Source organism: Leptidea sinapis, chromosome 46 (assembly GCF_905404315.1).
Source record: "Leptidea sinapis chromosome 46, ilLepSina1.1, whole genome shotgun sequence".
Taxonomy (NCBI): domain Eukaryota; kingdom Metazoa; phylum Arthropoda; class Insecta; order Lepidoptera; family Pieridae; genus Leptidea; species Leptidea sinapis.
The window spans coordinates 4,159,671-4,175,906 of record NC_066310.1 but is presented as its reverse complement, the minus strand read 5'-3'; the positions used below and the strand labels follow the sequence as shown (position 1 = coordinate 4,175,906).

The 16,236-nt window shown below is 35.1% G+C and overlaps 1 protein-coding gene across 1 annotated transcript in view; it reads right to left on the bottom strand.

Annotated features, from left to right (window-relative positions):
- LOC126977994 (putative phosphatidate phosphatase) overlaps positions 1 to 16,236 on the bottom strand; it is a 120,712-nt gene that overhangs the window by 66,927 nt on the left and 37,549 nt on the right. Inside the window, exon 2 of the mRNA XM_050826728.1 lies at positions 11,274 to 11,425. Within this exon, the coding sequence (XP_050682685.1) occupies positions 11,274 to 11,425 (152 nt within the window). The remainder of the gene's footprint in view (positions 1 to 11,273; positions 11,426 to 16,236) is intronic.

Sequence of the window (16,236 nt, the reverse complement as noted above, 5' to 3'; positions counted from 1 at the left end):
TTTAAAAAAGACAGTTAACATCATCTTTAGCATCGCTAGGATTGATTCTGTTGGATATACCAATGTCTCAAAAATGTGGACGATAAATGGATGGTGTTTTTGGCTTATGCAAAAATGTTGTTTTTGCATCAGCTCCCCTCGTCCTTCATAAGTGATTGAATCTTCGCTTTCATTCTTAATAATTAGGCAATATCAAAAATTATAGATTCGATGCCATTACGATCTTGATAAGAACCATGCTATAAAAAGGCATAAAAGGTATTTATTTTCTCAAAATTGATTCCTTTAGAATTATTTTGATGTCATTTCGAATATACTAGATACTACTACCGCTTTGGAGAGAAGTAGCGGCGCAAGAAACTCTCCCAGCATTCTTTTTTTGCGCTCTTTTTAATAAAAATATTGTACTTTCATTGCTATTGCTATAAAATAATCATAATCTAGTCCCAGGCTGTCCTCTCACTTAGATATTCAGCTGTGGAGTAATAGGATTTACGACAGAGGCATTTTTTTTATAATTATTTTAATTTATTTATATATAATGCCTGAACAGTGGCTGGGACTTTATTATAAATGTGTATACATTTACGTTTAAAGCTATTATGTATCTTAATATGAAGCCTACTAGAATTAGTTACAAGCAATCCCTTATTTCTAGTGTTACAATAGGTACTTAGGTAAAATTTAAGGCTTTTAATGATTATAAAATAAATAACGAGTGCTTACGTGTGGCAGTGTAGATAGCAAAGTACCCGCATGTGATCTAAATTTAGACAGAGTGCCTACGGCAATGACACCGTTATCAAATCTCTTATTTTAAGTGTTTTTGCGTAGAATCTAAATGAGAACGAAAATAGATACAAATAATTATTTTCCACTTCACTAGCAATCTGATGAGTATCTTGCAACGGTTCTACTGGTCTGAGGCATATCTTATCGAATGTGGGGTAGATTCAAATATTTAGTAAATGATTTATGAATAAAATACTTTAATTCAATATCTCCTTTCTTGGGTCATTCGTTTTGTAAAATATTTCAAAACAGGGGGACACAATAATCCTAAGTACCTACTAGAGAGATCCATCAAAATAGTGCAAAATGATTGACGTGTAGTTAAAAAATTTGTTTACGACACAGTTTCGTTTGTATCGCTTCCAAAGTGAGACAGACCGAAACTTAAGGCGAAGGGTAAACAGTTTGGTGGTGAAAATATAGCATTTGGAGCTATGAACACTACTTTATCCTGTTACACATACCCTTAAGTCTTACTCGTAGGTTGCTCATGCATGCTGTTGGTTAAAGTTAATACTCCAGAGCTATTATGAAATACCAATTTTCTTTGCAGTTAAACAAGTTTTTTCTCGGAATGATGCATTTTGTTTAGTATACTACTCTCATAAAAGTTGTTCTTATAACTTTTAGTTTTTTTGTGTAGGTACATTTATTTAGGTTAGTAATCAATAATGAGGATTGTAAGCAATTGAACTGTTTGCACCTGTTAAAATGTTACATTTTCGACGCAAGAATTTTGAAAATATTGCCTTTGTTACATGAGAGCCGTGAACTCATATCGCTCAAGGTCGCCGGCATTTAGTGTCGCCTTAATAAAGTTTATAACCATAATCTAGCGCGCAAATTGGCCTTAAAAGATATGACACAAAGTCCACAGGACTTGTCGTTGTCCATATAAGACACCATAATTCCGCGTTTTTATCGTATATCCATAACTGGGTACCTATGTATAAATAAGAGTAAATGCTCTTATAAGGAATTGGACTAATATTACATACTAATGAGACTACTGTATATTATCAACCTATTTAATTATAAGTAATTCAATTTCAAATTATTAATTAAATCCTAGCTTCTACTACCTATGACATTGCAAGATTTATAAATAGCAAAAAAAACTTAGAAGCACATATTATTATGATAATTTAAAATGTATAGTTTTTTTTTTTTCAATTGATTGACAAATGACTCATATAATACCCCTAAAAATAGTGTATAAGGAAACTCATGTGTAATAGTAATTAGTAAGTAAGACAGTCCCGACCACACGTAAACAAAACATTAAACAATAAATCGCAGTTGATAGCGCGGTCATATTTATTGAATGTAAATCAGTTATAATATAATTAATTGGTTATCTATTTTCCAATGTACGATGCGTGTTTCAAGTGCAACATATTCACAGCTATGATACAGCAACTCAGAGGCGTGCTTATCATAGAGGCAATAGGCAGTGCCTACCTCGATATGAACCATTGGGAGCCATATTTACCAATGGGAGGCTCCTTTGCACAGGATGCCGGCTAGATTATGGGTACCACAACGGCGCCTATTTCTGCCGTGAAACAGTAATGTGTAAGCATTACTGTGTTTCGGTCTGAAGGGCGCCGTAGCTAGTGAAATTACTGGGCAAATGAGCCTTAACATCTTATGTCTCAAGTTGATGTGTTTTTCAATAATCCTGAGCGGCACTGCATTGCAATGAGCAAGGCGTATCAATTACCATCAGCTGCACGTCCTGCTCGTCTCGTCCCTTATTTACACAAAAAAAGAACCTAAATAAATATACATAGTGTTAAAGTTAATTTAGTTTAATTTGGTTCCGGTATTTTATAACCAAACTCTTATTTAATACCCACTCATTAAATTTTTCCTTACGCTAGATACTACATACCTACGGTAAGTAATCTTTTCATATTCCAAAGCTCAACTACGACTACTTAGATCCACAGTGCCTAACTTACTTTACTGTAGTAAATGCAAGCCCCTGAAGCAAACACACACAGCTTTTACATATACTTAATATAATATAAAAAAAAAAACAGGATTAAGGCGACACTAAATGTCAGCGACCTTGAGCGATATGAGTGCACGGCCGCCGGTCAGCCATCTAAGTAACAAAGCCAGTATTTTCAAAATTCTGGCGTGGAAAACGTAAGATATTAACAGTTAACTAACAATCCTCATTATTGATAACTAATCTGAATAAATGTACCTACACAAAAAAAGTAAAAGCTATAAGAATAACTTTTGTGAGAGTCGTACTAAACAAATGCGTCATGCCGAAATAAACATGTTTAACTGCAAAGAAAAATGGTAGTTCAAAATAGCAAACATAAGCAACCTACAAATAAGACTTAAGGGTATGTGTAACATGATAAAGTATAGTGTTCATACCTCCAAATGCTATATTTCCACCACAAAACCCGTCTAAAAACACCTTGTTTGCGTGTTTTCTGCCTACCCTCTAGTAACACGATGTGATTGAACTTTTGATATCGAAAAAATATCGCTTATAATAAAATGAAACAGACGTGGACCGAAAATATCTCAAATATCAACGTTGTCATAAGCAATAACAGTAAAAGCTGGCGAAATGCCATGGCTTCGACATTTTTTGTCGGTCAAGGTGTAGGTAGGCAAGGATAATAGGTGCAAAGCTGTTGGTGGAACGATAATAAAGATCTTTTATTAATTTACATTAAACATATACTTAGGCTTTGCCCAGACTTTTGTAGCAGGGTGCATATTTTACGAAGTAATTTTTGATGTTATGATATATTATTGACAAATTAATATAAAAACATTATTTTATTTATTATATACAGAACAACGTCTGTTGGGTCAGCTAGTACTATAAATACTATGCTTACCTTACTGAGTTTAAAAGTCTTTTAAATTTTATCGGTTATTAAGAGGAAACATAAGGGCGATTTTTCCATACATACGTTCTCCTTACATATTTTCTTTTTGGTTTTCAATCCTTGCATAGTTTAGAGATGTCAATTTTTAAATTGAAGAATAGAGCTTAGCGTTTTTATAATAGTTATATGTACTTTAGCTGAGCCATTTTAACAACTTGGCCATTTGGAATAGCATTTAAACGACTTTTGCTTTTAAATTTACTAGATAATAATGAACATATTAATAAAACAGAAAGATTCATTCATAATCATTCATTCAGAGTGGTGTACGTTATTCCCCTTGAAAACGTTAAAAAAGAAATTTTCACTTCAATACCAAAAATATAACTTTAAGCGCAAACATATAACTTAAATATTATGTAGTATATAATTACTAATAAGCGTTTTCGCATTTCGAAATTTAGATTTTAACAAATAATTTTTTTTTATGGAAAATTCTCAATTTAAAATATCGCTTCTCGTTTCTCTAATATCTTCTCTTTTTACTAACAACATGCGCGACCTTTTGGTAAGAAAAGCTTCCCAGATATTGTAGTGCGGTTACCCAAAAATGGGACCGTAAGACCAGGCTAACATGAATATAGGTAGTTTATGAAAATACTGACCCATGCAGTGACCGTAACTGGATGCATCATAGCGCATACGTCGAATAGTTCTAATAGACGACAATGGAAAAAGACTTTTATCTTGACTTTAAAATGTTGAAACGTAAACAAATTGTTAATTAAAACAATAAGTTACGACCTCTGATCACGATAAAACAAAAACAAATGAGAACAATCGCAGAATACATTGAAGAGTAACAACTCGTTAACATGAAAATGCAAATAGAATCGATTCATCAAGTATGAAGGTATCATAAAGTTAACTGTTATTAACGGATAAGTTGAATAGATTTCGCATTTACGTGGAAATAATATAATTATTGCACGTTTAATTGAACCCTATGCACTGCAACGGTTAATAAGAAACACGGAGTTGTTTGTAACTTGCAGTAGAGACTAATTAACCGACTTTAAAAAAATGAGGAAGTTCTCAATTCGTCGGTATTTTCTTTTTATGTTTGTTACCTCAACACTTTCGACAGGGTGAACCGATTTTGATAAATCTTATTTGAAAGCTGGTGCTTCCCGTGTGGTCCCATTGTAATTTGGTCCACATCTGGTAGTAGCATCCATGAGAAAACCATAAAAGTCTTAAATTTGCTATACGTACGTGGATGATAAATTTACGTTTATTTTTAGATTTATCATTGCTGCATTGAAAAATTTTGTATATCTATATAACACATATTGAGACAAATTGTTAGTTAGTGTATGTACTTCAAATTCACTGAAAATCAAATAAAATACAAAAAATATTAAAAAAAAAACGATTTCAAAAACACGACACCAAAACAATAGATATAATACGCACTAAAACGTATAAAATAATTGCGTATTTTTATACAATCTAATTAATTATCTAATTCTAGTTACGATTATTGTTATTTTTGGAGTCGGTGTCATCCAAGATAGGTTTATAACTACATACATATAAAGGTGAGATGTGCTTGAGTCGTGAGGAGGCGAGAGCGGGTCGCGGCGGAAGGACACCGATTCCAAAAAATAACAATAATCGTAACCAGAATAAGATTAATCAATTAGATTGTATAAAAATACGCAATTATTTTTATACGTTTTAGTGTGTATTATATCTATTGTTTTGGAATAGTGTCTTTGAAGTCGGTAGTTTGTTTGCTATTTTTTTTTTCAGTTTATCTATGCGATAACGTAATTATAATTGGAAATAAAAATTTGCGCTATTGAGTTGCAGATTCAGAAACGGATCGAACTAGATGACATAAACTCTGGATTATAAATAATAAAATAATATTGAATGAAGCCGTTAACCCTGAAATCCTTACTATCAAAATAATGTTTAAAAAAAAGGAACATACCGACGAATTGAGAACCTCCTCCTTTTTTGAAGACGGTTAAAAAGGGCCACTCTTGACCGATTTATCGATACAAATCAATATCGGCCAGCCGACCGTGTATTAACACGACCACTTGTAGCACATCCCGTTCGTTTAAGGCGCATTCTCACTACATACTTCAAGAAGGCCCGACCACAGATTAATATATATCTGACCTGCTTTCCGCAAAATGTGGTCTGTATAAAAATTATGAATTGAACTAGTTTAGTTACCAGTGGGAGGCTCCTTTGCACAGGATGCCGGCTAGATTATGAGTACCACAACGGCACCTATTTCTGCCGTGAAGCAGAAATGGGTAAGCATTACTGTGTTTCGGTCTGTAGGGCGCCGTAGCTAGTGAAATTACTGGGCAAATGAGACTTAACATCTTATGTCTCAAGGTGACAGAATGTTTGTTGGTTTTTCAAGAATCCTGAGCGGCACTGCATTGTAATGGGCAGGGCGTATCAATTACTATCAGCTGAACGTCCTGCTCGTCACGTCCCTTATTTTCACAAAAAAAATGTCTATTTTGAATGAGTCGTAGATTTTGATGGTATGATATTAGGTAAAATAAAGTAACAAAAAAATAAATTATGTAAAAATTAGATCCTCTCTACTGGACTATTTTTATTACTATATTCGCGGTGAGTGAAGCGCCTTAACTTTAAATTCTGAAAGGCAGGTGTCGGGTGACCTGCCCACGACCAGCCAAATGATCTAATTACCCATTCAACTGTGATCCCACACACTCGCCTACTTAACCTCAGACGAAACCGGTAGTTACTTGTCCAAATATCTGGTTATAGAAGCGAGAGACGTTCCAACTCCCACACTGTTTTTTTTAAATCCGTTCACACCAACATGTGAAGATATTTTTCTAGGACTCATAAACTATCACATGGTTGCAGCTTCAACCCGGAAGAAGAGGCTTTGGCAAACAATAACCAAATTTTATTGCATCTCTATATACCACAGAAGGGACAGACAGGCAAAAGACTTACGTGATCGGAAATAGAGAGGCAACCGCCCATAGACATCCGTAACACCTGGAGTCAAGAAATGCCTTGCCGGACTATATGGTGGGAGTATGCTCTATGCTTCACTTTTAAGCTATTGCATAGCTTTTATCGCGGGCCTTGAGCGTGGAGACCGAATCCAGAAATTCCGTAACGAAAATAACCTAACACTTTCTTACTAGATCTATATAAATATTTCGCCACGGTCATTACAGTTGCCGTGAAACAGCGGTTACACGTATACTTTTTGTGCTATTCCAGGTTCGAGCCTGGGGTACGTCTTGATTTTTTTTAATTTCTTTATTTTTTTTAACACTTTTTTTTAATTTTTATTAGTATGACAAGCATTTTTATTTAGTTTCACCTGTCCCGTTGTCTGTCTGTAATCAAATCTTGCAAGTAAAATTTTACTCACTTCTCGTACTGCATAAATAAAATAAATAAATAATTATAATTGCATAAGTTGATAAAAAATGCTATGCAATTGCTTTACCGCGGCAGTCCCCGAGTGCCACACGTCTTTTTTTTATTGATGCTATATATGATAAAAGTTGTGGATTCGAGTCTATTGCCCTGTTCATCGTACGGTGTTCAAACTTGCACCTTTAACAAAAACAACGTGTCAAAAATTTGTACCTGCCAAAGAGCTATGGAGAGGAGAATCCTTGGCATCAAGACTACCGACATAGTCAATAGTAAAAAAATCAGACACAGAACCACAGTGATAGACCTATTAAAACACACTCAGCGTTTGAAGTGGAAATGGGCACATCGCCCGTTCGTCTGATGAAAGATGGCCTAAACGAGTAACAGAATGGACAGGTCCGGGCAAACGACAAAAGGGAATACCAAAAGCTCGCTAGAAACATACTTCAATTGGCAGGAAGAGACTGGATGAAAACAGCTAAGCTAAGGAAAAAGTGGGGGCAACTGGCGGAGGCCTATACCCGAAAGAGGCCAATGCATATATCAATCTGGAACTAAACATAGTTATGATACATATTTTTAACATCATGAAAAGTAAATAAAAGGCTTTTATTATTAAAATATGCTCTATGCCTGAAGGTTTATATATGGAATAGAACACAAAATTTATATCTATCTGAATGTATAATAATATAAGCCCGAAGCGCTCAAGCAAAACCAAAAAACCTAAAAATGAACCATCATTATTATTTAAATCAATAAAACCATATAAAATATCTTATATCTTTTCATCGCTGCAACATTTCGTTTTAGCTTTCACACAAAACGAACGCAATTAAGATTAGTATCGCGAGAGGCATAACACAGTAGCCGTGATATCAGATCACTCCGGGAAATTATAAATTCTTCTCGACAAGATAAGTATCGCATTAACGCTAAATCATAGTAAAGCATTTGATTCATTTGATCATTGATTTACATTATTGTATTTTTTATGGAATAGGAGGAATAAAGAGCGTACGGGTCACCTGTTGTTAAGTGATCACCGTCGCCCACAATCTCTTGCAACACCAGAGGAGACAGAAGCGTTGCCGACCTTTAAGGAATGTGTACGCGCTTTTTTTGAAGGTACCCATGTCGTATCGTCCCAGAAACACCACACAAGGAAGCTCATTCCACAGCTTTGTAGTACGTGGAAGAAAGCTCCTTGAAAACCGCACTGTGGAGGACCGCCACACATCCCTGTTGGGGATGATATCCTAACTTGTGGCGTGTCGTGCGAAGGTGGAATTCGGCGGCAGGAATCAGGTAAAACAGCTCTTCGGAACAGTCCCCGTGATAAATGCGGTAGAAGACACACAATGAAGCGACGTCTCTACGCAACGCCAAGTGATAGCGTAGATAGAAGATGAACAATAGATGCATCACTTAAAGAACAATAATAATTTGACAGAGACAAGAGAGTAAGCGAGATACATTACAATATTTGCTATCGCTGTCGCGTATGCGATTTTTATGTTTGGACCCAGTACATCGGCTCCCAACAAACAATGGTTGCCATGGTGATTTCAGTTATTATTCAAATATGGGCCGTTGTTGTCTAGCATTGTAAAAGTCATCCAGAACGAAAACATGAAAACATAACACATGTCACAGAGTATTGCTGTCTCATTTACATGTAGAGAATCTAGTGTCCATCTTCTATGTACGTAAGTATCCATTACTACTCTGTGGTAATAATGTCTATCATAGCAGTTGAGATCATGTGTCATCCTAGCAACATGTACCAGGACTTCATATGCCGTTTAGAGGTTCATACACAATGCAGATCTTAAAATTATTATACAAGTGCTTACGTTCATTGGTGTTCTGAAATTATAGATGATTTTTCTGAGAGATAAACTTCTTAATGTAAAAAAATTGTAATAGGAGTGTTAAATTTTTTATGTTATTTAAATTATCATTTTTTGTGCATGATAGTGCAATAAATGAATAATGTATTTTGCTAGTACTTTTATTCTGATAAATAATGCAATTCGTGCGAAATTATTCACAAACCATTCCAAAATATTCAAAATGCACAACGTTAATGTTCCACTTTTCACTTCTGCCGGCACTCCCGGAGTGCAACCCGTATTTTTTTAATTGCATGGGAGCCATTTTGGAACAGTATATTAGTATTTTAGCTATCAAATATTGCGGTTTATTAGATACTTCCCGGTGACAGTTGATGCCCGTTGACAACAGACAGGCAGAAATTAGAATGCTTGTTATTTATTGCATGGTTTAAAACACGATGTTTTTCTCGTATACTCTAACGGCCTTACAAATATTCTTGGTATAAAGTTATAACTAGGCATAAACAAAGAATATGCAAAATGTTTACATTATGTTTTATGAACAAGAAAGAAATATTTTAGTCGAGTGACAGAGCACGACAGGCTTCAACAAATGATACCAGTAAAAACTACATACCAGATAATATAATTGGAGTTTCAAACAAATAAAACGATGGGAAAATAAATAAATAGTAATGTCATCCCACCAAACAAATTTTCTTAGTTTGTACAAGCGGTTCCAAAATTTGGAGGTCAATTAAATGAAGCAAACACAACCGAAGGCGACTAAGGCTACACGACAGATAAGCGATAGGTGACAACAACTAATGGAGTGACAAACAGACGGCGCTGCGGTCAATATTGACGGCCGATCGTTAACTGTAATAAACCATAGAGTTACTAATGAATTTGAAAGGTTTACTACGTGAGACATAACGTAAATCGTGAGTACCTGCTCAGTCGTATTGCACTTTTTTTATGACGTTTACAGCAAAAAGTCAAATCAACTCAAATCAAAATCAGTTTATTCACGTTGGTGACGGAAATGACACTTATAAATGTCAAAAAAAATATTTTTCTTATTGAATCTACCGCTACTTCGTAAAGGGTTGAGCTGATGAGAAGAAGTAGCAAGAAACTCATTGCCACTCTTTTATATCAAGATTTACATTTACATCCATTTACAAATCATTTCAATTACAATATAATATGTAAAATGTAAAATGATGCAACAAACACAATCAAACGTCAAATAGTCAATGTCTTACACGAGTAAGTCAAAAAAGTAAATGTAAATTAATACAAAAGTTATTGAGTACAGTAGGTGCATCATCCACAGACACCATAAATAAATAAAGGTATTCTGTGAGCATTTTATAAGCGAAAGGATGTAAATACTACGAAAGTGAACAGTTGCTTAAAAACGTATTGGATTTCGGCTATCTCCGTTTTTAACAAGATTATAGCCGTCATCTGTCAATCTATCAATGACTGCACGTTTCATGCAATCGAGTGAATCACTTTTTTCTTTATAAAGAGTTTCGCTAGGCTGGTTAACATTAACATTACACATCTGTACTAGTAGCTAGAGAAGCATTAAAAATAACAATAGATTATATAAAACTTATAGATTGCTACCAAAATAATATAGTGTATTTTCTTTGATTAGCGCGAGTGTAACACATTTAAATTAAACACATTTTAAAAGTATTAAAACGCGTGCAATTGTAGTTTTTTTTTACGTTACATTTTGTTACAGTCTCCCTGAAATTGTGATCTGGAAAGGTCGGGAAACGTCAACGTTAACTAAAGGCTGCCTCATCGAAAGTAGATGAAAAAATTATATGAATTAACAAAAATCTTATTCTGCAAATTAAAAAATTGAATAATTTTATCAAATTAATGAATGGTGATCGGTCCTCGATAAATCAACGAAGTTTGAACGAAATCCCACCGTTTAAAAGTGGGTCAAAATCGCGCCCAAATGAGCCGGTTACAAACAAACATACATACAGGTGAAGCTAAAAAAAATCGTGTAATAATATGTAACTTTTAGGGAAAATCAAAAAATAATACAGTAACACGCGTTTTTATCCTTTAAAAATATTCCGTTATTACTGTCGTTCAGGGCAAAGTGGAGGGCACCAGAGGGCGGGGACGGTCACATTGAATGAGTGCACCAGACTGTCGTCCATCAGGGAAAAGTGGCGATGCCTCGTGGGGCGAAACACATCTGCCCCTAAAGATTTCACTTCGTGATGACCACGACCGCTCTGAAGTATTACGACGAAGAAGAAGAATATCTATTAGAACTCACCGTGAACACTGGCAGACCGATCCCGATGATGTACAGCATGACATTAGTGACTGTGGAGTCTTTGTAAGGGTGCTTCAGAGACTCGTCGTCGCAGAAGAAGCCCCTCTCGTAGGGAGAGCCCCATAGGAAAAACGCGAGTATTAGGAACCCAACTGTAACAAAACATTGAACATTAATCACTAGAAGTCAGTTTTTATTTCGTAATTTACTAAATATCTTTTTTTTTAAGGAATAGGAGGACAAACGAGCGTACGTGTCACCTGGTGTTAAGTGATCACCGCCGCCCACATTCTCTTGCAACACCAGAGGAATAATAAGAGCGTTGCGGGCCTTTAAGGAAGGTGTACGCGCTTTTTTTGAAGGTACCCATGTCGTATCGTCCCGGAAACACCGCACAAGGAAGCTCATTCCACAGCTTTGTAGTACGTGGAAGAAAGCTCCTTGAAAACCGCACTGTGGAGGACCGCCACACATCCAGATGGTGAGGACGATATCCTAACTTGTGGCGTGTCGTGCGAAGGTGGAATTCGGCGACGGGAACCAGGTTAAACAGCTCTTCGGAACACTTCCCGTGATAAATGCGGTAGAAGACACACAATGAAGCGACTTCTCTACGCAACACCAAGTGATCCAGCCGTTCACAGAGCACTGGGTCCCCCACAATTTGAGCTGCTCTACGTTGCACGCGGTCAAATGGATCGCGTGAAATGATCAAATCAAAACGCTTTCGCACTACGTCCGATCAGAGTCCGATCTGTATCCGTGAATATACAGATCTAGAATTCTCGGACCTAATTCGGATATTACTTACGCACTAGTCCATTCTCTGATCCAAATCCAAGCAATTCACGGGCCACTTTTTGGCATACAGCATTTTACGGGAAGCCACAGCACTGGGCAAATGAGACTTTACATCTTATGTCTCAAGGTGACGAGCGCAATTGTAGTGCCGCTCAGAATTCTTTTGGTTTTTCAAGAGTCCTGAGCGGCTCTGTATTGTAATGGACAGGACGTATCGATTACCATTACCTGAACTTCCTGCTCGTCTCATCCCTTATTTTCATTAAAAAACCGCTTTATGAATTATCTTAGCTAATTATACTTAATAAAAAACCCATATAAAAAAAACTGTTACAAAAACTACAATAATACTAAGTAACGAAATAAAAAAGAATGTTAAGGTGCTAACAAAAAAATAGGCCATTTAAATTTTTTAAGAACACTGCAGACAATCCTCAAAAAATCTCTTAAACAATCATCTAGGCTAATAAAAAGTTGTTAATGTTACGACATCGCATTCACAAAACAGATTAAAAACACATTGGTTATAAATCTCGGGAATCCTAAAAACGGCTATAAAGTTCAACACAACAAGGCTGGGAATTTAAATTGGTCCATTTCGACTAGAATCAACTATTGTTTAAGTCATTGTTGTTTTAACAAACACCATCGGGAGCGACAAAAAACAGCAGGTACTGAGGTCTCGAACACGGAATAAGAAATATTGAAATGACAAGAGTGAAAGATAAAATATAGGTTTCTAGAAAACTTGCTTTGTGCAATAGAACTGGACAAACATCCCATGGTTTTTGGTCTGTTATCACTACACAGTATAAAACAAAGTCGCTTTCTTTGTCCCTATATCCCTATGTATGCTTAAATCTTTAAAACTACGCAACGGATTTTGATGCGGTTTTTTTTAATAGATAGAGTGATTGAAGAGGATTTATATGTATAATAACATCCATTAAATAGTGGAGAAATAACTATCTTGTTAACTAACTAACTAACTGTTATTTTTGAGGTTTCTAATGTTTACGACATCACATTATATATTACATTTTTACCGCTTACATTACAAACGCAGGCCGAACCCTACGAGATTTATCAGAATAATGTACTAAATATTGTACAAATTGAAAAGGTCTACAGAAAACTCGCATATTTTCAGTGAATGACATAGGCTATATATTTTATACCCGTGCGAAGCCGGAGCGGGCCGCTAGTATATTAATAAATTGTAATTCTTAATTTCGCTATTAAAAAAAACGACGCTCTTTCTTTAGTATTTTTATTTATGTAATAAACCAATGTGTATTCCGATTACGCGAATTCATGCCGTACGTTTATTCGATGCTCTAATGTGAAACAAAATAGTTTCTTTTTATGGAATAGAAGGACAAACGAGCGTACGGGTCACTTGGTGTTAAGTGATCACCACACCAGAGGAATCACAGGAGCGTTGTCGGCCTTTAAGGCAGGAGTACGCGCTTTTTTTGAAGGTACCTAAGTCGTATCGTCCCGGAAACACCGCACAAGGAAGCTCATTCCACAGCTTTGTAGAACGTGGAAGAAAGGATAATCGGGATATATTATTTTATTGTTACTTGTATCGATAAGAACATTACTTTATCATGAGAATCGGATCACTATTATAATAAAAAAATATTGAATTTAACAAAACACGATACAACTCCGCGCGGGGTCAATATCATATCTAGTAGTTGTATATCAAAGCACAGCGGAACCGTTTGTTATGTATCCAAACAAAAATAACAAGTCCATTAAAATAGGCTCACTTACGGTGTCTAGAGCTAAACATAATAAATAGCGGTTACTTATTTACACTGTATTTATGTAAATTCAACACTGACTGACACTTATGAATGTCAAAAAAAAAGAAATATTGTTTCTTATTGAATTTACCGCTACTTCGTAAAGGGTTCAGCTAATGAGAGGAGGTAGCAAGAAACTCATTGCCACTCTTTTAAGCCAAGATTTACATTTTAATTGTTTTACAAATCATTTCAATTACAATATATGCAAAGTGACGCAACAAAATACTCAAATGTCAAAAACTGAAAGGCTTACACGAGTAAGTCAAAAAAAAAAAGAAAAAAGTAAATTAATACTTATAAACACAAGAGTTATTGAGTATAGTAGATGCATCAATCCACACATACCGTAAATATATAGAGGCATTATGTGAGCATTTCATAAAATAAAATATATAATAACTTTAACTTTAAAGGAGATAATAATGATAAAAAACACATCAAGCAGACCTCCCGGTAACAAGATCATCCAGACACCACGAGTAGCACCCGTTCACGAGCATTAATAAAATATATTATGTAAGTATAATGTCTTCTGCAGTCTACTACCATATAATGTTAGTATTTAACTACTCCCAAAACTTTATATGTACAAATTATATAAATTTATTATTTGCTAAAAAGTCGTGCTGTGGCAGCTGTGACGAAACGACAAAAAAAATGAGTTTGACAGTTAGCCTCTATTTTGAGCATGCTCTCAAACACAAAGTAACGAATCGTGAGTGTAAGACGTCAGAGACCTAACAATAAGGACGTCTAAAATGGAGTTTATCTTTTCTATTACAAGACAGTGTTTAGCTCGTGTTTAACTAAAACGTCGTTAAGCTCAACATAAACTTAAGTGTACAGGAACAAATAAATAAATGGAACGCAATTTTTGTTATCTATTTGTCATCATATAAACTTACGACCGTTTCCAATAACGTATCTCTAGTTACGGATACATTGCTATCACCGTTTAATGACAAGATCTTATCTATTCATAGTTATGTCCAATATAGTTATAGTCCAATGCTATCTGTCAATAGGTTATTGAAATGTGAGTAAGCGTTAAAGGATATATTTGTCTACCTCTAGGAAGTTAAACTGAGGAAAGAAACGGCTGTATAACTATATTGGACATAACTATGGATAGATAATCTATACTAATATATAAAGCTGCAGTGTTTGTTTGTTTGAACGCGCTAATCTCTGGTACTACTGGTCCGATTTGAATGATTCTTTCAGTGTTGGGTAGTCCATATATAAGATAAGACTAAAGATTGTAAACGCTAAACAACAGAAAGACACAGATTTGTAATAGAACTTTTTTTTAAAGTGTTTAACACATGTTTAACATTTTTGTAATAACACAGAATCTGTCTTTTTAATAAACGCAGTGTTAACTTACTCCAAGTTTAAAATTACTTCTCCATGTCATGTAATTCTGTAGTGACCAAGGTAACATAAAGACAAACTTTCTTACAAATAAACTTGGTATAAAGTTGTAACTGAGAATAATCCAAGACTAAAAAATGTTGACTATGTCGCTGACAACACTGTCAATACAATGATAATTCAGAAGTTTTCCGAATATCAGGCAGCCTTACAAATAACCGCGGGACAAATTTAACGTTCGAATAAACCAATCGTTCGAATAAGCAAAATGTCTATTTGTAAACATTTAGCATATTCTTGGTTTGGTTTCAGTTATAACTTTATTCCAAGAAAATTTATTGAAGCACGAGGTCTATTACGAAAATCGAAAGCCGAAGTTTCGGTCCGAAACGAAAGAACGACGTACTTCAAATTAAATCCTATTACCAAAATTTTTCGGATCCGAATAGTGCGGACGGACTTCGTTTATATAGACACAACCATAAAAAGTGAGGTGAAACAGCGAAAAAGTCAACGTGAAGTGAATTTGAGAATAAGGTAAACGAAAGAGAAAATGTCTAATCGCGAACTTCGTATCGATCTTCGGATCCGAAACACTTTCGTAATAGAAAATGTACGATCCGTCAACCGAAACTTCGTATTTCGATTTTGGTAATAGGGCTCCAGGTGTTACATTGCCGAAATTCATAATTATTCAAATGTTTTGAGTTTTATTTAGTGTTAATTCCGCAAATTTTTGATATCTCGTGCCAGAGTTTGGCGAGTCAACATGTCCTGAAGATGCCTCGTATAGAGGCGAGATACGTGTCGAATTGTTTGAAGACAAATAATGGCGTAATTAACACTTAAGAAAACTCAAAACATTTGGATAACTTTATACCAAGATTATTTGTAAGGCCGATAAAGTTTTTAACTTGGAATAACTTTACATTGCGTTTATTAATAAGTCAGATTTAGTATCATGTACATAT